The 22,262-nt window shown below is 38.1% G+C and overlaps 8 protein-coding genes across 8 annotated transcripts; 4 read left to right on the forward strand and 4 right to left on the reverse strand.

Moving 5' to 3' along the window:
- Positions 1-1,354: 1,354 nt before the first annotated feature.
- On the reverse strand, positions 1,355-3,120 carry BDF20DRAFT_857531 (lysozyme-like domain-containing protein). The gene is made up of 7 exons (XM_053080350.1): positions 2,804-3,120; positions 2,569-2,723; positions 2,443-2,500; positions 2,033-2,339; positions 1,788-1,941; positions 1,463-1,683; positions 1,355-1,382 (listed from the first exon to the last, which is right to left on the reverse strand). Exons 1-6 carry the CDS (start codon positions 2,954-2,956, stop codon positions 1,518-1,520), a joined length of 993 nt encoding a protein of 330 aa, XP_052937805.1. The 5' UTR covers positions 2,957-3,120; the 3' UTR covers positions 1,355-1,382; positions 1,463-1,517.
- A 1,624-nt stretch (positions 3,121-4,744) lies between these two features.
- Positions 4,745-5,264, forward strand: BDF20DRAFT_804411 (ubiquitin-conjugating enzyme/RWD-like protein; the record flags this gene model as incomplete). Its single annotated transcript, XM_053076468.1, has 2 exons — positions 4,745-4,790; positions 4,861-5,264. Coding segments are annotated over 2 exons (450 nt in total), but the record flags the coding sequence as incomplete, so codon positions are not given.
- Positions 5,265-5,986: 722 nt separating this feature from the next.
- On the forward strand, positions 5,987-9,412 carry BDF20DRAFT_833552 (Metallo-dependent phosphatase-like protein; the record flags this gene model as incomplete). The annotated part of the gene is made up of 3 exons (XM_053078654.1): positions 5,987-6,012; positions 6,660-6,788; positions 6,886-9,412. The coding sequence occupies 3 exons, from the start codon at positions 5,987-5,989 to the stop codon at positions 9,410-9,412; spliced, it is 2,682 nt and encodes an 893-aa protein (XP_052937807.1).
- Positions 9,413-10,202: 790 nt separating this feature from the next.
- Positions 10,203-11,905, reverse strand: BDF20DRAFT_361376 (uncharacterized protein). The gene has a single exon (XM_053075278.1). It carries the CDS (start codon positions 11,677-11,679, stop codon positions 10,333-10,335), a length of 1,347 nt encoding a protein of 448 aa, XP_052937808.1. The 5' UTR covers positions 11,680-11,905; the 3' UTR covers positions 10,203-10,332.
- Positions 11,906-12,336: 431 nt separating this feature from the next.
- On the reverse strand, positions 12,337-13,126 carry BDF20DRAFT_999099 (uncharacterized protein; the record flags this gene model as incomplete). Its single annotated transcript, XM_053085478.1, has 1 exon — positions 12,337-13,126. The coding sequence occupies exon 1, from the start codon at positions 13,021-13,023 to the stop codon at positions 12,337-12,339; it is 687 nt and encodes a 228-aa protein (XP_052937809.1). The 5' UTR covers positions 13,024-13,126.
- A 1,103-nt stretch (positions 13,127-14,229) lies between these two features.
- On the forward strand, positions 14,230-15,063 carry BDF20DRAFT_857547 (uncharacterized protein). The gene has a single exon (XM_053080351.1). The coding sequence runs from the start codon at positions 14,302-14,304 to the stop codon at positions 14,797-14,799; it is 498 nt and encodes a 165-aa protein (XP_052937810.1). The 5' UTR covers positions 14,230-14,301; the 3' UTR covers positions 14,800-15,063.
- Positions 15,064-15,224: 161 nt separating this feature from the next.
- Positions 15,225-18,132, forward strand: BDF20DRAFT_816626 (subunit 17 of mediator complex-domain-containing protein; the record flags this gene model as incomplete). Its single annotated transcript, XM_053077171.1, has 10 exons — positions 15,225-15,328; positions 15,450-15,714; positions 15,786-16,146; positions 16,192-16,230; positions 16,300-16,443; positions 16,489-16,561; positions 16,616-16,679; positions 16,760-17,063; positions 17,358-17,727; positions 17,814-18,132. The coding sequence occupies 10 exons, from the start codon at positions 15,225-15,227 to the stop codon at positions 18,130-18,132; spliced, it is 2,043 nt and encodes a 680-aa protein (XP_052937811.1).
- Positions 18,133-18,683: 551 nt separating this feature from the next.
- On the reverse strand, positions 18,684-21,925 carry BDF20DRAFT_857556 (nucleotide-diphospho-sugar transferase). The gene is made up of 7 exons (XM_053080352.1): positions 21,349-21,925; positions 21,117-21,260; positions 20,954-21,055; positions 20,849-20,884; positions 20,486-20,719; positions 19,639-20,346; positions 18,684-19,534 (listed from the first exon to the last, which is right to left on the reverse strand). The coding sequence occupies exons 1-7, from the start codon at positions 21,718-21,720 to the stop codon at positions 18,878-18,880; spliced, it is 2,253 nt and encodes a 750-aa protein (XP_052937812.1). The 5' UTR covers positions 21,721-21,925; the 3' UTR covers positions 18,684-18,877.
- Positions 21,926-22,262: the final 337 nt, after the last annotated feature.

The raw sequence follows: 22,262 nt of genomic DNA on the forward strand, positions 1-22,262 counted from the left end.
CTTTAGTTTGAGCGATGAGACCAACTTCTTATATAGAAAGATGGACATCCTATATAGACTCAATGAACAGAGTCAAACGGAAGTATTATCAAAGCCTTTTGAGTTTCAACCAAAACAGTCGACCGCCTTGCTAAAGATCATCAAGCGGCATAGACAATAAAGGCGGTAGGCCACGTAAAAGCAGCAAATCACTCGGTAGGAAGATAGTAAGATCTTTCTACACGGGGCATCTGCCACAGTTGTAGAGGCTACCCGGAGCCTACGTGCTCAAGCGTATGAAAACGCAGAATCTCAAATCATCAGAATTCGATTCGAAGATCAAAAAGTCGGCATTGGCATTAGTCAGTGAACGTCGCAAAAATTGGTTGAAATGGGCAAAGGCGCATAAAAGTTGGACAGTGGGAAGAGTGGAAGGAAGTGGTTTTTTAGCGACGAAACAAAATAAATCATTTAGGATCAGACGGAAAGACGTGGACGTGGGTCAAAAAACGGAGGGCCTCCCCAAGCGCACAATGCCAAATTCGCGTACAAAGGTGCTGGAGGAAGCTTGATGTTATGATATTACTTCATTCAATATAGATCTGGATTTAGAACCAAGATCGAGGGCTAAACTGTATTGCGAAATACTGAATGGGTGATTTCATGGAGGCCCTAAAAGACTATGGGCTCCAAAAGGAGGATGTTGTCTTTCAGCAGAACAATGATCTGAAGCATACCGCCAACTAACAAAAGAATGGTTTAAAAAGAACAAGGCGAATGTTTTAGACTGGCCTTCATATTCCCAAAAACCTCAATCCGATTGAGAACCTGTGGTTCTATCTGAAGTGCAAACTAGCAGAGCACGATACAGCATCGTCAAACCTGAATCAGTTATGGGAACGTCTTGTATAAAAACTTTACACCAGATCTATGCTTAAAAAAAAGTATGCCAGAGCGAATCAAAGCTGTTATAAAGGCAAAAGGAGGGTGGACGAAATGGTAAATCCATGTTCTTCTCTGTTATTTGTTATCATATCAATAAAGTGTTGTTCTGAATCAGTATGCCCTTTTTTAATCCCTCTCATCAGTGTATCAGACTATAAATTAGCATATCTTATAGTATTTGAGAGCTGAAAACCATAGCTTTCCAATGGTGTAAGCTTTTAATAGGTTTATGAGGGTCTATGCACTGTAAGGTCAGCAAAAAGATTATGTATACGAACATTTCAAAAACATTGTAGCAGTTTTGTGTGTCACTGTACAACACTTGAAGGCCCAATTCAGCAAGAATTAATGTCTCTATGATTGAGGCTTCTATGCTGAATCAACTCTAAACAATTTTGTTTTACAGATGTCCAATAATAAAGATCATCAGATGCTTCTAAAGCTTTTCGAAACTCATACTATCAGTTGCATTCTTGGCCCTTCGTTAGTCCTTCTTATGAACGAGTGATAATAACTATTCCTCTTCAATTTTTTCTACCTTTATAATTCATATGCCAACAATGATGATTATATACTCAAGAATACGACTAAGGTCAGTGACAATGCTTGCGATCACGAGCATCTTCTTCCTTTCCATTTATGGTTCGTCCAAAGTGTTTCAAAGGAATGTCGCCCCGTAAGTCTTCGTATTCGACAAAATTGTCTACTAGATATTGTAAATCAGCTGAACGAGAAGCACTTGCCGGCCATACATTATCACTACAAAAATATTAAGGTGACCGAAAGATAAAGGGTAAAGAAGAAGATTTAATCAAGTGATGCTTCTTGATGCTTCTTGATAACCTTGCCGTAGATGTACTTACGGATAACAACATTGTAGTTCGCGACGTGTTGTTAAGAATCTAGTGAGATAATCCTGCTCTGATTCTTGACTCATTCTGGGACCAGTTAAGGTTAAGATACGAACAATGTTTATATCAGGCTCAACATATTGATAACCATGCTGAATGATAGTATCTTCCATTGATGATAAAAGGTAAGCAAGTGTTAATAAATGTATTTTTCGAATAACAGATACTCAGTTATCTGGTTTCGCCCTTTTTCTTACCGTAGAAAATGGCTCGTCCGAGTGGTGAGTCAATACCATATTCTGCAGCATATCGAGCACTAGGTAGCATATAGTTTTTATAGACCCATTCTCTTTGCAGTTCGGCAAAATCATTGCTAGCGTCACAAGCTTCTTCTTGCCATGCTCTGCAGTAATTTTGTAAACCATCTACGCTTCCGCGACTCTTACGATCACAGTAAGGTAAGTGATCAATCTCCTCCAAACGTGGCACAAATTGTTGAAGTTGGTTATTCGGCTTATTGTTTGAATACTCTTTGATTAGTGTTAGAGCATCGCCTGTGCCAGTCTGTTCATTATAGGGGAGGATATTCAGGGAAAGAGGAATGAGTATTTTTACAAGTCTTTCGAAGAAAAAACCCCATCTATTGAATGCTGAATCAATAACTTACAGTAAAGCCAGCATAACCGCTGGTGTAACCTCGCAAATCATGAATGTTATTACAGTAGCTATATTTTCATTATGTTTAGTGTAAAAGTAAGACTATCATTGCCTTGAGACTTGGGAAAGGACTTACGCATAGGCAAAATTAGCATCACCATCCTCAAAGACATTAGTGATGAGACTAGCTACTTTTCTATCATGGCTAACAATACTGTTGACTTCAGGTAAATCACTCAAATCATAGAAAACTGTGCCATTTTTCAGAACAACACAACCTTTTTGAACAGCCTTGAATGTTAATATTCGAATGATTATATTAGTTTGAATGAGAACAGTATATAAGCACATCGGCAAGTTATATCATTTACTTCTTCACTTGAGACAAATTCAAACTTATCACATATGGCAGGGTGCGGCTGAAATCGATTACGACAGTTTCCAAAGATATCCTCTTGTAAAGAGAATGGTGTGAATAAAGATAAGGCCAGAAGGGCAGAACTGCCGATAGTTTTAAATTTCATTATTCTAGTTTTGTTAAAAAGAAAAAGTATAGACAGAAAAGGAGTAAGGAAATAATGAGTAGGGCGAAGGCTTCAATTTATACAAATGTTCAATGAAAACATGTGTATTAAGCAGACATGCAATAAAACTGTGCCATCTCCACTTTTTTTCTTTTGAAAAAAAGGAGGTTTTTTAACCTGTCAATTCTACAAATTGAAAGGGCCGCGCGCAGTTATATATCACCCCCAACATCTAGGCACCACACATTTCTCCGTCCTTTTTAAGCGTATTAGAAGGCACGTGTTTCAAACTAATTCTTGTTTGCCTCGAATAGAATACATTTACCTTCTACAATTATCTGGTAGGATGGAATGCAATGGAAAAAAAAAATAGTTCCTTGAATGGTAATTTGATGGGACTTTGTTTATTCTTTGATAGAAATAGAAAAGTATATGGCGCGTCGACCATTCAATATTTAATGATTATCGGTTACTACACTCTTTATAATTCTATACCCTTGTTACAGTATTACTACACATATTGAATAGAATGAAGATTCTGAACGTTATTTGGTCTGACTAGTATCCATATATAAGCATAATAATACAAGTAGATTGGTGCTGATCCCTTTGAATCGTTTGAAACGACCACTCAACAATTTACAACCGATTTAAAAGAGCTCTTTTCACAACAGTTTGATTGCTTACGAACATTTTGGAAACAGTAACCTTAAAAGTAAGGAGCAAGTATAAGCTCTAGAAACGAGAACCCTCTGCAAAAGTAAGAAATCAAACTGTTACAGAGATACTTAGAAAACACTAGAAATCTAGTGACGATTCTATCTCACCATACTATTCATTCATTATAAAAAAACAATGATTTATGTTAGTAGCCTCCGGAGAAGAATGAAATTAAATATATCATCATTTAATAAAGAAAAGCAGCTGAGCCTACTTAATCCCCAACTTATATAAGGTTTCTAGACCTTTGTAATAGATAAATTTTGAGCATAATTACATATCGTCCGAATTCATGTCTACTTAACTAGTGTTTCTTTTAAAACAACAACAGATACAACTAAAAGCCAATAAAGGGAACAAACTAGCATTGTACATAGTTAGCATTGTTTAAAGTCGCTTTGTCTTGTTATTAAATAATTATAATGCCAGTCGCCAGAGCATTAAGATAATTGCCTTCTTCCTAAAGTAAGGGTATTTGTTTCAGTAAAGGTTTTGAAAAGCTGTTCAGAGCAGTCGGGAAGGATTCCTTTGATCCCTCTGGTCAAGCCATCTTCTTCTTATGAAAAGATGTGAGCAATGAAATTAGAAGATATCATAACTACAGCCATTCACCAAATACTATCGTAGTGATAATCGCTTCATATTTATGAAGCTGCGAACAGAGTTCTCAATATTACTTATAACTATCAAATAATTCAACCCGTAGAGCTAAAGTTTGATCCAATTGCTTGTCTATAATAATTTATAAAGGAAACAAACGAGTCAAAAACTTGTTCACCAGGCACATTAAGGCGAAGTGGAGAAAATAAAAAATTATATAATTCATGCAGGTACATTGTTGATTACCCTTTTTCATGATTTACTGATGTTAGCGAAAGATCCAATTTCTCGTGTCGTGACTTTTTCTGCATTCTTTGATCCTTCTTTCTTGTTCCCTTTTTTTTTGTTGCAATCATCAATAAATAGGATCGTGGACAAATGGCATCCAGATTTAAAGGCTCCAATCAACTTGCCAGGGAACTTCACCAATTAATTAATACACCACCTGAAGACATACAGTTGATTGAGAATTTCAATACACTTGATGAAATTCACGCTTGGATTAAGGGACCAGGTAAAGAATAGAAAGATACCTTCTAATGGCAACGACAGTAGACTAAGTAAATATCGTCTATTCAAATTAGAGAGAACTCCATTTGAAGGTGGTTATTTCAAAGTAAAGCTCATGCTGGATGATGGATTCCCACAGAAACCACCGAAAGGATATTTTGTAACGAAAATCTTCCATCCCAACGTATCAGCAGCTGGTGAAATTTGCGTGAATACATTAAAGAAAGATTGGAAGCCTAACCTGGGAATTGGACATGTTCTATTAACTATTAAATGCTTATTGATTGCACCTAATCCAGAATCAGCATTGAACGAAGAAGCAGGTCGCCTCTTACTTGAACAATACGATGATTATGCAAACAAAGTAAGGTTTTACACTAATCTCCATGCGACCTTAGGGATTAAGGAATACACAGCACTTTACGAAGAGAGATCAGCCGCTAATGTGAGCATTGATTCAGCATTACTCAAAGAAAACACTACCACGATTACGACTACTACGGCAATCATAACACCAACAATAGCATCGGCAAAGATAGATACCACACGAACCAATTCTAGTAATACTAATATTATTGAAAACTTGAACGATACCACGATTCTGAAATCTTTGTCGAATAATTCCCCTACGACATCTTCAGCCACAGTAGACAGCGGCAACTGTGACAATAAGAAAAGAAAGCACTCAGATCAGAATACCGGAAAAGAAGAGTTGCAGCAGCAAGAAAATAGTAGTGGTAGCAACATGTCAAAAGATGTTAAAAACGATAATACTGAACCAAACAAACGAAAGACAAAAATTGAGAAAAGAAAGAAATCGTTAAAGCGTTTGTAGAGTAAAGAATTAAAGTATACACGCCCAGAATCCTTAATCGGTCGAAAGGATATATTGTACTTGATATGTTGAAAACGATAACTTAAAGTTGCTCGATTCGAAGGAACTGCTGGAAATTATCATACCTATTGAAGACCTTCCCATTTAAAGAAATTAGTAATTTATACATGGGAAGATAAAGAGCTGCCATTTTTTACAAGCTCAAAGATGTATATCCAAATTTCAATAAATACTCTCTATTACCGCCATTATATTCTCCCTGTCCTTTTATTAGCATGCTAGCCATCTCTTCTGTTGCTCGCTTTTTTTGTTGATAAAGGTGGAAGAACCCTTCGTTTGTAGAAGCATCATTCAAAGCGAAAAATATGTTCAAGAAGTTGGAAAACATTAGGTATATATGCTGAGTATTTTGTCACGCTTGCTGCTTGAAAAGACGGAATTTCATCGAATTTGACTGTCATATCATCATCCTTTATTTGCTTCTAAACTCTTCTTTGATGACTTTTGGGACATTGCAGACATCATATTCTCGTTAAAAGAGCACGTTATCTGATGATGTATAATACCATTCTGCATCAGAAATATATGGCTCCCCCCCCGAAGTTCCGAATAAAAGAGATAGATCAGTATCTTTTGTAGTAAATGCCTTCAGTTTCTTTATAATAGCGTCGATATTGTAATGATAAGCCATACTGCTATCGGGCATGCTTTTGACAAAAGGACAACTGCATCATCTCACCAGACGATAAAATCTCGAAATGCCAGTTTATACACGTCTCCCATACAATCTAGGGACTTCAGCCTAACAACGCTGTGAGATAGTTAGGTTTTATCGTACTTCGTTAGACGTTGTGAGTGATTTAATCATATGAATATATTACCATCGTGCCTCAAATACGACCGTGTAGACTTTTGTTCATATGACTTCCCTTAGAATTTCACGAGGCTTAAGGAACCATAAACTTATTTTGTATCCGAGTGTCTCATCTAATTCTGGAAGAATTTGCCTTGCACTTGAGTCTGTTTTTGGTTCAACAGCTACAGCACACAAGCATTGGTTAACCTACGAGGACAGATTGCTCATGTGAAGAGCAGGCGCTCCAGTTTTTTTGAACAACCGTCTACACAGGTCGTTGATAAGAAATTATGGTTAACTAGGACGGGAAAGTGAGGAATAAAAAATTCGCGTTCAACGCGCATTTGGCTCGCGGCATGAATCTGAATATTAAAATTAGGATTACGGTTATTCGAATCCTTTGCTTAGCATATTCCTAAGCTCAATTTTCAAGCAGCTCGACCTTTGTTACCCTCCTTATATAACCCACTTAACTTTTAACGGCATGTCTTCTCAAAATGTATATACTGGTTCAGCTGAAAGAGATGAAGGAGACCTAATGGGAACCGATGACGAAGACACTTTCAAGATTCTAATTGCTACAGATAACCATATTGGCTTTATGGAAGACGATGCCATTCGTGGTCAAGACAGCTTCCGCACATTTGAAGAGATTTTATACATTGCCAAGGTTGAACAAGTTGACTTCGTTCTCTTAGGCGGCGATCTTTTTCACCAAAACAGTCCGTCTCGTGCTTGCCTATATCAAACCCTGAAAATGCTGCGTCGCCACTGTTACGGCGATCGCCCTTCATCCATTTGGATCGCCAGTGATCAATCCGTCAATTTTCCTGAAGAATTCTGTACTGCCAATTATCTCGATGAAAATATCAATATCAGCCTTCCCGTCTTTTCTATTCATGGTAATCATGACGATCCTTCAGGCACAGGAAATTTGTGTGCTCTTCACTTATTGTCCGTAACAGGTATGGTGAATTATTTTGGTGCAAGCCCAAAAGTCGATAATGTCGTAGTTCACCCCATTCTTATGCAAAAGGGTAGAAGTAAATTAGCATTGTATGGGTTGGGCAATATTCGGGATGAACGGTTGCATCGACATTGGCGCCAAGGACGTGTCAAGTTTATGCGTCCGGAAGATGAGGATTGGCTAGGAGATAATTGCTTCAATATGTTTGTTTTGCATCAAAACCGCGCAGCACATGGACGTAAAAGTTATATACCCACTGAATTTATAGATGGATTTTTGGATTTGATAGTTTGGGGTCATGAACATGATTGTAAAATTGCGCCTGAACTGATGGAACGATTTGCCATTTCACAACCAGGCTCGTCCATAGCCACCAGTTTAGCAAAAGGCGAAGCCTTGGCAAAACACATTGGCTTGTTGAGGGTGAAAGGTACCAGTTTTAGCCTGGAGAAAATACGCTTAAAGACAGTTCGACCTTTTATATGCACCGATCTCCAACTGAAAGCGAATAATAAGAATTTATCAGTGAAGGACGTGAAAGGGATCCAGAATTATCTTGCAGAAAAAGTAGAGGAGCTTATTATTCAAGCTAGAAGTGAGTGGGAAGAGCAACAACGTTCCAGCCCTTACAAACTTCCTTTTTGGGAGTATGATGATGAAGATAACACATCAGAACAACCAAACATGCCTTTACCACTCATCCGTATCCGTGTTGATTACAGTGGTGGTTATGAAACCTTCAACCCTTCTCAGTTCGGTCAAAGATTTATCAACCGTGTTGCGAATGCCAGAGAAATTCTTAGGTTCCATCGATCTTCTCGAAATAGCAATGATGAAATGGAAGAGACAGCCCGTGAAAGTCTCCGTGCACAAACAGAAATGCTCACTGATTTGACCATGGCCATTCCGGATCGATTGGATACAGTCAAAGTCGAAAGCCTCGTCGAAGAATTGTTATCGCGCGATCTATTCATTTTACCCGAGACGAGGTTGGAAAATGCACTTTTGGATATTGTGACGAAAGATGACAAGACAGCTATCAAATCGTTTTTCAACAAGTCAATTAAACAGGCAACTCAAAACGTACAATTTGTGCCTGATATGGATTTGACGTTGGATTATGTGAAGCGTAAAACAACGGTTCTTAAAGAAAGTATAAATCAAAGATTGGATAATGAACGAGCAGCAGCAGCAGGAGGAGGCCATAGTGATAGAACCAGTACTACGCCCACCTTATCAAGGGAAATAGCATTTGGTACACAGCCTGGTACAAGTGATGCTAGTAGGACTATTTTTAACAGCGACGAAGGGGATAATGCTAATGATACTATACAACGAGAAACTCAACGTAGACAACTGAGAACTAGCTTATTATCTGATGATGATACAGAGTTACAGCCACTTGCACTGAGTTCATCAAACAGGATAGATGAAAATGCTACAGGTACCGCAATAAAGGGTAGCGGAGGCAAAAAAGGAACTGGTCGAGGTAGTAAAACCAGAAGTACGCGCGGTAAAACAGGCACTTCTACGTCAAGAAAACGCCGCCTTATTTCTGATGATGATGATGCTGATGATGATGACCATGAAGAAGAAGATCCTATAGAAGACTTTACAGACGATGAGAATGAACCGATTTCAGTAACACCTACAACGTCGCGTAGTATTACAAATAGGCGTAGAGTCACTCAAACATCTTCATATAATATCTCAAGTGACGATGATGAGGGTGCTGATGCCACTAATAGCAAAAGCATCCAAGAAGAGATATCGTCGAGTACCACACGAGGAAATAGAGGTAACAAAGCCAAAGGAAAGACGGGAGTGAGAACAAAACGAGCTGCTCCTTCTAGCTCTCCAGTACCAGCAGCCTCGTCTTCACAAACATTCACTACTAATACTCAAGATACACAAAGCAGTCAAAAAAAACGAAGAGTTCTACCTGGAGTTTCCCGGACAAAGAAGTAGTGGCACATTTATAGAAGAACAATACAATTCATAAGTGAGACTATACACACCTTCGTTTCGTTAAGAAAAAATGATACAAATATCCCAACACTATGATTCCCATTAGATTTTTGACTTTTTGTTGTGCGTAATATCCGAAAATGTTTATATTAAAGATACACAAAAGGCTTAATGAAGGTAGTAACATGCACACAAAGGACAGATAGACAGAAAAAAAAAAGACGATGCTATGTAGACGAACAGGAATGTATAAAAATGGTTAAATGTGATTTCTTTTTAGATGGTACAACCCTATCCATTGTTATATACTTTATGATATATATCTAGTGCAACTATACTGCTACCTTGTAGTTTCAGCCGTTTGATAACAGAAGCGGACAAAGCGTTCGATTCTACGGAACTTAAAAGAAAGGATACCCAAAGCCATGTTTATTTGTTTTAGTTTACAATTTGTCAAAAGCAACAGCATTATGTAATGAAACAGGGGTTTATACAATTCTATAGTGTTCTTTCAAATATAGAAAGATGTTTATTACTGAAAAGGAAACTGAACAATGCATGCAGCAAGTTTCGTTTTAATGCGTGGGTGGGTTGATCGTCCTTCATTGTGCGAACTCGGGAACGTTGTCTTGTTCCCTTTATGCACGACCAACGACCCATGAACTGTTTAATTATTAACAAGATAGTTATTTACAAAAGGGGAGAAATACTCTAAGAGTATATAGAAGAAGATACATACAATAATATTCTACACGGAAGCTAATAAGCCTGTTGTTTTCTGCTTATTAGGTAGGAAAAAAGAACAATAAGAAGCCAAAATGTCGATATAAAAGGGGATATGCCGAGAAATATGATAATTGTGATATGCTAAAAAATGCTACAAGCTACCGAAAAGTGGTATAACCTGAAATGGAATTCCGTTATAATGATGAAACAGTTGTCTTTTTCGAAATGATAAGTTTACGTATGAATTTCTTTGTGCTCTGCAAAAACGTCGTGTTACTAGAAGCATTTGGTGTTTTAGGCTTTTCCGAAGAGAATAATTGAGTTGAAGTGGGCGTTGTCATCGTAGCCGAAGGCTGTGATGACAATGGGTGCGATAATGATGTAGTGGCGGTAGTGGTGGCTGTAATAGCTTGTTTCTTATTATTTTTCTTCTTCTTTCTGCTGATATTGAAAGGTTCAAGAAGTTTCTTTTTTAGCCCTGGTTTCTTCTGCATTGTGATTGTGCTGTTTCCCCTGAATGCCTCGCATATAATCTTGCCTTCTGCAGTTGCTGCAACAGCTTGTTTTGTTTGTTGTGGTTGCTTCAAAGTTGAATTCTGTTCTTTCGGTACCAGCAACGGCTTTTGTCCTTCTTGAGTAGTAATGGTAGTAGTGACAGTATCATTATTAGGTGGTACAAGTGTCGTAAACTTTGTTTGCTGCTGCTCGGAACCAAAAGTAGCAGATGTAGCATTTTCATCCCGATCAAGATGATCATGTAATTGAGTTTTAGCTGTGGTGAATGTACCAATAGTAGAGTTACGATCAGTCATTGGGAAAGGACTGAAGGTATCTCTTCGACGTCGAGGCATCTCGATGGTATCAAGATTTCCAATCTCATGACGACCAAAATTAATAGCTTCATCAAACCAGCTTAGACCCGGTGGCGGTACTGCTGCTGTTGTTGATGTAGTCACGCTAGTATGCATGGTTGCTGTTGTGGGGGCAGTATTGGAAATAGCTGTGAAAGGGTGAACATGACGTTGCTGCTGCTGCTGCTGTTGTTGTTGTTGTTGTTGACGGAAGAGATGATGATGACTGCCGTTCTGATTGGATTGAATGTCATTCTGTATCAAAGTGAAGCCACCTTTCAAAATCTCGTGCAATTCCATACGTTCCAACGTTAAGAAGTGTTGAGAAAGTTGTGCTAGAAAGTCCTTTTCCTCAAAAGTAGGTAAGGTCAACTTTGGAGGACCATAATTGTAGTCCGTCAATACGTCCTTTTCCATTGGTAACAGTAACATGTCCTCCATATCATCCTGTTGGTCATCATCATCATCATCATCATCTTCTATGACTGGAATATACTGTTTGAAACTTAGCATGTTTTCTATTTCAGTTTCAGGACATGGTTTATTATTAGCTTGTTGGAGTGTGATTAAAAATTCATCCAATGCCCAATCACGAGATTCGGGAACTTTGGATGATAAGGGTGATGATAGTTTTGGTAAGCCCGTGTCATTAGGGAAGTGAAAGTCGCTAGAATCTGATTCATAATCCATTTTGCTGTATATCGTTTGTTGATTGAATTATGTGTAAATAATATGTAATGTAGAGCTTAAAGTTCGAGATAAAATAAATATGTAAGATATAACGTGTATTATGCGCCCCAATCAATTGATCAGATAAGACAGTGAGATATTTATGTGTACACGAACAGTTATTTAGGAGTTCAATATAGACAGAAAATAAAAAATCAAAAAAACAAATAAAAACAAAAAAAAAGTCGAAATCTTGCAAAGCAAAAGGATGAAAAAAAAAAACTAATAACCCTTTATATATCGAGTTTAGTGAACGGGGGAAGGGAAGCAAAAAAAAAAAAAAAAAAAAAAAAAAGTCTTGTTGCGTTTAAGTTGATTGCATCTTTCTGTACAACGTTTCCAAGTATCACAATGATTGAATCACGGAAGAGAAGGTACCGAACTGTGTCTACGTAAAAGAGAGCCCAGCCCAAAATAAGTGATGTTTTTTAAAGTTTCCTTAATTGAATTGAATATGTGTGGATCTTTCACTCCCATTATCGAAATAACGTATTTAATTGTGATACACAATGCACGACAATCAAAATAACAGCAAAATACCCTTATTTTATTCAAGCTAAAGTAAAGTTGTAGAAGTAAGTATTAGTCTAAGTGTCTATAGGTATAAAAAGTGTCTTATTATTGTGTTTGTTGCTGCTGCTGTTGAGATTGCTGTTGTTGAGTATAAAAATATGTGAAAAATGGATATACAAAAAGCCCCAGAATCATTGAAAAGACAATCAAAAGAGTAATCATATTACAAGCACCACGTTTGCTAAAAATTGTAAAGTTTCGTTTGGTCATTTTTGAGGGCGGAATCAGGGGTTTTGACAATGACAAATCCTTGTAATGATCATCAATCCAGATATAAAAATAATTGGCATCCTTTGATTGAATGCGAGGATGCATTTCTAAATTACTGACGTTGGACATGGATTGGTATTGATTGAATGTGGTTGAACTAGAACCGGGATGCATATAGATGTAGTGAAGTCCTCCTTTGAAGGATGGGTATTGTTGGTGATGCAGCTTAATGCTATCTTTAGGTGTTGTATGAGCTGGGGTTTGGATCATCGACGCACTGCTAAGAGTAGACGGATGGTGTAGCCTTCCGCCCCCTAAAAATCGCTGCCTATTATTGCTGGTATCAACATTTTGATGCTGTGCTCCCAGTTGTGTCGCTTTTTTTCTTGGTGTCGCCATTCCAGGATCAGAATGCCTGACAAGCGTCTCATCTCCTGGATGAACGCGTCTTTTATTGTTACCGATGATATGGCGATGACTGTTGCTCTTGTTCTTTAAATAATCATCCTGCTGCTGTCCCATATCTCCAGCCTATATTCGTTGTTGAATCGTAAAGGTATTTAATGAAGGAAGAAAAAGATAAAGAATGGTGATATGTCATATTCTAATTATGCTGTAGAAATATTTTAGATTTTAACAAGAATTGTCAAAAAAAAACCAACAAAGCCAGCCAAATATTCGACGTGGTATGTACGATAAGAATAAATAATGATGCATGCACACTTGAAAGTAATTGTATAGCCAAATAAGCTTATTTCTAACAAATTTGTATAGAATCATTCTTTCCTTTTTTCCTTTTTGCGTCATTCAAATCCACTACAGCAGCAAGTTTGAACCTCTTTTTGATTCGCTTTCTATTCTTCACGTCGTAGAGTCATTCTGAAATATTACTTTTCATAACCAAATACAAACAGAGAAGGTCACCATCATTTTCGTCAAGAAATCAGCGTTAAAGAAGAGAAATCATTGTCTACAGCAAGAAAGGAGACCTTCCATTCGTCATGCAATTGCAGAGATAGCACTTTTAAATTTTCGATGACTGTTGAGCAATTTTCTAAGAAAAAAAATTACGTTCGAGCCTTCTCTACCATTTCACCCATCATAGACCATACATATACATTCTCGAGAATATCCCTATTAACGTCTGAATACGCTTCTTGGAAGGATCAAGATATCCAAACAAAAAAGAAAAGGACGTTGATAAAGCAACGATGAGCTTGGCTAATTTTTTCAAAAAAAAGCTCTTCAAACTACATTTGCAGTTCGCAGTTGCTACGAGATACAGAGAATCAGTTAAAGAATAGCTCATCATCAATTGCAGGTAGATATAGTCAAAACTCATCGACATGCGTATTTTTTAGCAAGTTTACGCCATTTAGCAATAGCTATCTCCAATGGCTGTGTGTTGATCAACAAACAAATTTTTAAAGTATGCAGTATGAGCTTATTAACATAATGGTTATGTTTACAATTTTCTATGAGTTGAGGTGCAGTCAACTCTACGTATTAAGTACCTCAGCCAATAAAATGTTTTCATAATATTTCTTGCAGTGACAAATAGATATGCTACTTTACATTGATTCCTTGATCTTTTACTTTATGGAAGCTTTTCGCGCATTCGTATTAGGTACGGAATCACACTGACAGAAACCTGAATGGTAACGGTTTATTGGATTTGTTTCAAAGATAAAATTGAATCACTAAGACTTTCAATACCCTCTGCCACCAGAAAAAAGAAACCAAAAAAAACCACCTTTCTCATCTTTTTCTATTATTCTGTCTGTACATTTAGTTCAGTTTATGGAGAAAGGCGATATTCTGTGGGGTTCTTTGACGGAGGAGCAAAGTTTGACAGAAAAAGAAAACACAGCATCAGGAAAGAAAAACGAGGTTACAGAAACAACCAAAAATAATGCTATAGAAGTACGTCAACCACTGCGAGAGAATCAATCGATTGCAGCGGCGGATAACACAAATACCACCGGACTGGACGGCGAGATAGATTATGATCAAGAAAACAATAGTGAACTTAATGGTAGCACGAATGTAGCCACAGCCATTTGTGGATGCGGTAAAGTGTTAGGAAAGGATTGGCAGTGCGTCGCTTGTAGGAAACAATGCCCTACCTGTAATAGATCCTTCTGTTTATATTCTGAAGAAATTTGTACTCGATGCTACCAAAATTGTGAGTACCATGGCTTGTATATGATACCCAATGGCACCAACCCCAGCGACAATGCTATTTCTGCCAGTCATTCTGCAACATCAAATTGTCCTTTTCGTCATAGAAAGGAATAAGATGACAATTATCTTCATAAACTAACTGTAATTTACAAGAAAATACATATAATCTGATACGTCTAAAGCTCCATGTTGGTTGTATACGCCGCCTTTTATCACAATTTTTAACTTTGTACTATATTTTTGCGAATACCACTCTCTAAAAGCTGTTTACCTAACAAAGTATGTCGAGAAATAAGACTCGAAAAGGAACAATCTCATATTATTACCGGGGCAAGTGTATATCTCTACGCATATATGATTCCTCTCAATAAAAACGGGTTGTGCTCTTGCTTTAGCAGTTCATTTCTACGATATGTCTTCGTCTGAGTTTCAAACACGGAAAGAAGAGGAGATGATTGTCATTTCAACGTAACGCTCATCCAGCAATCTCTTTTATAGACTACATTTTACATTTTACGGCTCGATTAATTTATGAATCGATGAGCGATCAACGTGATACCAAGAGAATAAAACTATCCTTAGAGCCATTTCTCTCGAATAATGTATCAGATATACTCGACACAGGCCATGAAATTTTAAAACCGTAAACTAATGCATCAATTTTGAATCCCTTCATATGCATGTGTTTTGTTCCCAAGTTATTGTCGACTAAATAACCACCCTCCAAAAAACAACAACAAACACACTTTGTACTTTTCCTTTAGGGAGATAAATTTGTCTGAAAAATTAATGACAACAGTGGACCGTATATGGTTCGAAAGAGGTGAATGGAAAGACATAACAGAGAAATCGCTTTTAGAATCGATACAAAAGAAGGATGAAGTTGATCTAAAGGACGAGGAAGGTTCTGCTACAACAACTTCCGATGCGGTGACGTTAAATAAACCATCACAACAGCCACAACAACCTCAGATACCCGAGATGGACATCATCAAACTTCGAGAGTTGGTCATTAATCAATTCCTGCAAGTCTTTCATAATACATTATTCTGATCCTTTATCGAAAAAAAAAGACAGAAAATATGTCCTAACTAACATAGACCCCCTTTTTTTTTTTGCCTTTTAGACATGGTAAAAGTGAAGTGGATGTAGCGCTAGATGTTGTGAATATTTTGACGGCCAGTAATCGATCCTCGTCTGGCAGTGTAAAAGATCTTGTTTTACCTGCTGGATCTTTAACCGCGACTTATGTGACAAAACCTAAGCCAACGACAAAAGCACAATTGGAATCTGTGCAATTGAATTTGGGTTTGAAGCGTAAAAAGCAACGAGAAGCAGCTGATTTTTTGAGAAAGAGTGCATTCGCTTTGAAGGATTTGGTCGAGAAAGAGCAAGTGTTTTGGGATGAAGCTTTGGATTTAAGGAGAAATAATTGGCAGATGCAAGCGAGTGGTAATAGCGGTGCAGGCGGCGGTAGTGCATTCGTCATGAATCCGTCAACAGCAGCAGGATCATCATTTTATGTTCAATATGGATTTTTAGAGGGTAGAGTAGCAAAAAGCACAACATTTTATCACGAAGGTTAAGAAAAAAAGAGCTTACCTTCTTCTATAGTGGGATCCCAGTACAATGAAGCATCTGTTGGTGAACTACGGCGCTCGGAAGATACACAAAGAAAGACAGCCAACAATAAAGAGAGTTTACAACTACTCCTTCCGCACGCGATACAACGAAAAGTGATGGTTCAAGTGAAGCAGAGTCACCTAGGTAAACTGGGTTTTGTTCAACAGTACAATGATCCAGACGATGGTATTTTGGGCATCAAAGAACAGCAAAAGGACTCGACGACGATGGAAAGCGATGAGGAAGGAGAGCAGTTCGATTCGTCTCGTGATATTTTAACGACTTATTCTATCGATGCATCTCAAAGCGCGGTGCAAAGCCGCCTTGTTGAAGCTTGTTCGACTGTATTTGATGCTGAGCTATTTGCTAATGTAAAGCATATACAAAGGGGGCGGGGGCGGGGGCGGAGAAGACGCAAAAAGTTCACTCATTTTATTTTACACTACGTTAGGTCTTGGCGGAAGCTCAGGCATTAAGTAGCAATGTCCGTTTTCCGATGGATGAGATAGTCATTAGTATCGATGGACAGTTAGACATGTCGATCAAGAAAGTGACACTCCATGATAAACAGTCAACGACTACCAAAACAACAGCAGCATCGACAAGCAATGGAAATAAACAAATGGTGAGTCGATCCATTGGCTTAGCATTCAAGTTATTACTGCTACAGCAGCAGCGTTACCATGTTTGGAGAGCCAGAGCGAAAACACTCTCGAATAATTACAGGTTACGACAATTACTCAAAGAGCAAGATAGTGCAGCAGCGATAGCAGCAGCAGCAGCAGCAGCAGCAGCAGCAGCAAATGCTTCTGGAGGCGCAAATACAAAAGCCAGTACAAATGCAAACGCCGGAGCAGTAGCGACACAGTCACCCAACCCGAATGCTTTTGCTGCGAGTAATACGGGTACCACTTTGAAATCCACCCCGAACCTGAGCAAAGCCAGTTTACCACCCTCTTCTGCAGCCACTGCATCGGTAGCATCGGGTGCTACAGTAGGGTCAGGTGTTCTCGGTACACCGTCTATGACGGCCACAGCGGCTACCACAGGTGCGACGACTTCCAATTCCAATGCAACGAAATCAAGCACAACGGTAGGAAGTAGTATTTTGTCTAACCATCGTGCACAGACAATGGCGCATGACTCTTCGCAACCACCCAGCCATCTTCCCATCCTGGACCCCATCTTATCTTTTCTGCGATTTTGGATTCAGTTTGATAAAATGAACCATGTGGTGCAAACTCTGTTAACATCCTTTCAACGTATAGGAGGCTGTGGTTTCTTTACTCATGTTACTTTCTTTTCTGATCGTAACCCATGGACATCATCCTCTACGGCAGCAGCCAGTAGTAGGTATGAAGATGTTTACCCAGGGTTCGGAAAAGTAGCACTTGGATTAAGTATTCATCTAGCCAAAGGGTAAACAACAGAAATGCCCATTGTGTGTACAACGCATCTATTCCCCGACGGGGTTAAACTAAAAGCCCATTCTTTATTTGACTTAGCCCCTCTCTACAATTCGGTCTGGATCTCTCGGGTTTTATTTCCGTATATCTACCACAAACAACAGTGGTTTTACAGAATGTATCTGAATTTGAGGCATTTTTATCGCGAGAAATTAAGATTATTGTTTTACGAAGTGTATGTGAAGTAGCCAATGATATCATTTTAGGCCATCATGATGACAGCGTTTCCAATAAGCAACAACATTACTTATGGCAAGTCGATCAAGTCGATGAATCTATTCATGGCTATATGTATTGCGATCAAAAAGAAAATCATCAAGACAAACAACGAGCATCCTCCTCGTGGAGAAATGTGTAAGTTGCGAAAGTATCTTGATGGAGAGATTCATGCATTTACTTACTAAAGCTTTTTTTTTTTCTTTTCTTATGCAGTATCGTTCGCTTAAAGATGAATACTCGTCATCATGAGATTATACCAGCCTTAGAGTTCAAGTCGACACCTGTTGCTGATGTACATCGGAATACGGTCGGACAAGAAACCACCTATCAGATGTTCTTGGGTGGTGACTCTCCGGAGAAGATAGTCGTTGTTACAGGCACTCCTACTGCAAGTACGACTACCGCTACTATTTCAATACCCACACTAGCCATGAACTTTAAGGAAAAAGTCCGCGTTTTGATTAAAAAGATGATCGAATCATGATATTAACCTATCAATAGAACACACGCCGTTGTAGAACCAGAAAGAGAAAAATTAGAAAAGACAATGGTTAAAAGAGTTGCAAATTTTTGGTTTTCAACTTTTTATCATCATTACAAAAATGGTAAATATTTTGGAAAAGTATATAAAATAAAATATATTGGGAATTATATCTTGCTGGGTAAGGTACAGAAAAATAAAGAATAATATGTTTCCTTTTTTTTTTTATTTTTGAAATTCATGTAGAACGGAGTAGTACTTTTTTTCTTTAGAGTAAAAGGTTATATTGTAATATGATGTAAAGATGAGAGAGAGAGAGTGTGTGTGTATGTGTGTGTGTATGAGTGTGTATGGGTGTGTTTATCATGGTGATAGTAAAGTATATAGATTGCAAATACAGGGTCTAGTCTTGCAGAGGATTGTTTTGCTGGTGCTTCCTCCTCTTTTTAAAATTACCACTATTACTACTACCATTCTGGCGAGTCACTGATTTCACTGAGGATGTCCAGTTTTCCCAACCAACATTCTCATTTATGCTAGAAGAAGTCAGTGAAGGTGACACTTTGTAAACAATTTCGTTTGTTGATTGCAATGGCATAGTACCGTCAAAGAACAGCGAAAGATCGTTCAAGCACTTGGTACGTTCTTGCTTGTCTGTACTGATAGTTGTCACACTGGGAGCACCAAATTCCAATACAGGTGTAGAAGGCTTGACGAGCACAGGAGGAGTGCCTGTTAAGCCGCTTGCAAACATATTCATCGCCATATCATGGCAGCCAGGATGCTGGTCGATATAGTGGTGAATTTGTTCGGGTATGTTGCAAGTATAAGCGTAGAGATATTCAGTCTTCATGAAGGCTGCGTTGGGTTGGATCATGCTGTATTCGTTGGTTTTGGGAGCAATGTTGTCGATATATTCATAATTATTTCTTAGGATGCCGCCTTTACCATCCGAGGGGTTGACGCGTTGGTGAGAGTTGGCACGGAAACCTACAATGGAGTCCTGGTTCTTTTCCCAAATGCTGTAAGCAAATTCGAAATCTTTGGGAGACACGATCACCTAGAAACGATACAACACGATGTTGTTAGCACGGCACTTGCCTCTCTCTCTCTCTCACTCTATCTATTTGCCCCAAAAGGGCGACAAACAAAACATAGACTTACATTATCTTCCGTCATGAAAACGGCGGACGTGCTGAGACCCTGAATTGGATTATATCGATTATTTGCTGTGACATACTGTCCTTGAGCGATAGCCGCAATGGGTTTTCTCAAACCCAACTTTTTCAAATAACTCGTCGTCAATTTGATAGATTTTCCTGTTTGTTGATCTTTAATATTCTTGCCGTTGATAAAGATACGTTCAACACGTTTTGATGCAGCATAGATTCTCAACAAATCATGTAAATGGTCGATATTGACAGATTGTTCATTGATGAAATTGAGGATGACGGTGAACTGATGGGTGTTACGATAACGACGGCCATAAGATCGCTTTAAACGACGATCACAGATTTCCTCAACACGACCTTTGTTGTGCCAGGGTAAAGTTAGGTCCAAAGGTGTGGGCACTTGAGCAAAGGACAATGGTTTTTCTTCACCAGAGTTCTGTGCGGAAGGTGGAGAATTGGGTATAACAGAAGTGCCAATGGTGAGTTCAGTAGCGTCGTCTGAATAAAGTCCACCTTCCGTTAATTTGGAACGCATTTCACGTAGATTACGAGTCCAATAACCGAAAAGGTAACTGTCGTAATTTTCTCTCCATTCACGTTGGTGCAAGAAATGGAAATTCCATGGCTTTGTCTCACTGGTATAATGAAGTACTTTGACGGTATTTTCTCCAATAAATTTGGAAGCTAATGTAGACATTTTCTATAACCATGTTTTCTATTAGCTTTTTTCTTTATCTATGAAATAGGTGAAATAAAACCGCGCAAAAAAAAAAAAAAAAGAAACATTTTTTTTTTTTTTTTTTTTTTTTTGCGCCTCTTATAAGAATGGATCAACCTACCGTAAATTTAATCATGACATTGTAATTTCCTGGTAAAGGTTTTGCGGATTGATTAAAATAATAATTCAAAAAGCCTTGATCACCCTTATTGTAACTGGGTGCGTTTTCGTATGTGTTCATCAAGTCAGTGTATGTATCCATATTAGGTTCTGCCACGAAGACACCAGTGTTTAAAACCCCACCGATATCGACTGTGGCCGAGAATTGCGGATACTCAAATAATTCATCCATATTCTGTAACAAAATGCATGCAAGCGCACAGACAAAAAAAATTAACCCAACAAAAAAAAAGAAAAAAAGAATTGTACGTTAATTCCATGTAGGATTGGAACACATCTTGGCAAAATCTTGGTCTCATCTTACGTTGGCAACCATCGTATCTGCATCCAGATAAACAACCTTTCAAGGGAGAAAATCAATATCAAAACCGTGTCCTGCACCCTCTCATTGTATACCTGTTGCTCTTACCTTGTTGTACTCTGTCAGACGCCACAAGTTCAATTTGGAATATCGACAGGCTTTATTAAAGCCTTTTTGTCTTGCCTTATCCGAATCCCAAGGGTATTTCACCTAGGATCGACTCATTGGTTAGATCACTATTGGTTTAAAGGGCTAATACATCATAACGTACTTGTTCAATACTGATTGTCTTTGCACCAAGGAATTCTAGTCTGTCTCGAAGTCGTTGTGTGACTTCGTCCAATACCAAGACAAGGATATCGTGTTTTGTATTTGTCTTGTTTAAGGAATAGACGAGCACTTCCGTAGCTTCACCCTATTCATCCAACGAAAACGTCGTCGATGGTTGGTTACACATAGCCATACCCAATGACTTCTTTTTCCTCCCTGTCCTTTTGTCTTACCATCACATCATCACATAAAAATGTAACATAGGCATATTTCTTTTCACCCTTCAACAGATCGACATTATCCACCAATGAAGGGTTGGTATTAGAAGTTTCCGTTGAATCTTGCGGTGATGGTGCTTGCTGCTGTTGTTGTTGATTCCGTAGCTGTTCTTCTAATGCTTGTTGTGACGATGGACTATTGCTTCTCTGCGACGTTAACAAATCATTGGCTACTGAAGCATCTGTTGTTGATGTAAACTGTGATGTAACAGAATTGAATTTCTCAAACGTAAATGTACTTGAATGTAGTAGGTAGACCAAGATGATCATTAACAAGACACCACACAGTAGTCTCCAACTCTTTTTTGTGATGTAAGCGTTCATCATTTTCTATGTATAGGATACTTATTGATATGTACAGACGGTGGGTGGATTGATGCTGTAATATGTGTATATGTATAACGTAGGAATAGGCAAAAGAAAAAAAAAAAGGGGGACAGATAAATTAGCAGTAAAAAGACATGAACAAACGAAAATAAATAAGTAAAGTGCTGTAAAGTGTCTAGAAACAGAAAAAGCAGAAAAAGAAAAAAAAATAAAAAGAGAGGTTGTTTAGAAATTGGGAAAAACGAAAAACGAAAAAAACCCTGTCCTTGTGGAGTCTTAAAAACTTTAGGCTGTTGTTGTCTTCTTTTAACCCAAAAAAATCTAAAACCTGGTTTTTTTTTATGGTTGAAAGCACATCAAACACATCGCACAGACACAATGACACCTAACGCTGGCAGAAAAAAAAAAAAAAAAAAAAAAGATCGACGTTAATATTAGAACTCAGCTCACCCTTTGTGATTGTCGTACGAAAAAAGGAAATATGTTTTGGAGTGAAAAAGCCCAAAAGAATCTTGACTGAAACGTGTACATTTGCAAGATTC

The sequence above is a fragment of the Mycotypha africana genome, assembly GCF_025528875.1.
Source record: "Mycotypha africana strain NRRL 2978 chromosome Unknown BDF20scaffold_3, whole genome shotgun sequence".
Classification (NCBI taxonomy): domain Eukaryota; kingdom Fungi; phylum Mucoromycota; class Mucoromycetes; order Mucorales; family Mycotyphaceae; genus Mycotypha; species Mycotypha africana.

Coding starts and splice junctions, on each gene's coding strand:
- BDF20DRAFT_361376 (XM_053075278.1), bottom strand. CDS start 11,679: ATGGATTATGAATCAGATTCTAGCGACTTTCACTTCCCTAATGACACG.
- BDF20DRAFT_857556 (XM_053080352.1), bottom strand. CDS start 21,720: ATGATGAACGCTTACATCACAAAAAAGAGTTGGAGACTACTGTGTGGT. Junction 21,261..21,348: donor TTTTATGTGATGATGTGATG/GTAAGACAAAAG, acceptor TTGGATGAATAG/GGTGAAGCTACGGAAGTGCT. Junction 20,885..20,953: donor GTCTGACAGAGTACAACAAG/GTAAGAGCAACA, acceptor CTCCCTTGAAAG/GTTGTTTATCTGGATGCAGA.
- BDF20DRAFT_857547 (XM_053080351.1), top strand. CDS start 14,302: ATGGAGAAAGGCGATATTCTGTGGGGTTCTTTGACGGAGGAGCAAAGT.
- BDF20DRAFT_857531 (XM_053080350.1), bottom strand. CDS start 2,956: ATGAAATTTAAAACTATCGGCAGTTCTGCCCTTCTGGCCTTATCTTTA. Junction 2,724..2,803: donor AATTTGTCTCAAGTGAAGAA/GTAAATGATATA, acceptor TTAACATTCAAG/GCTGTTCAAAAAGGTTGTGT. Junction 1,942..2,032: donor CGGACGAGCCATTTTCTACG/GTAAGAAAAAGG, acceptor CATCAATGGAAG/ATACTATCATTCAGCATGGT.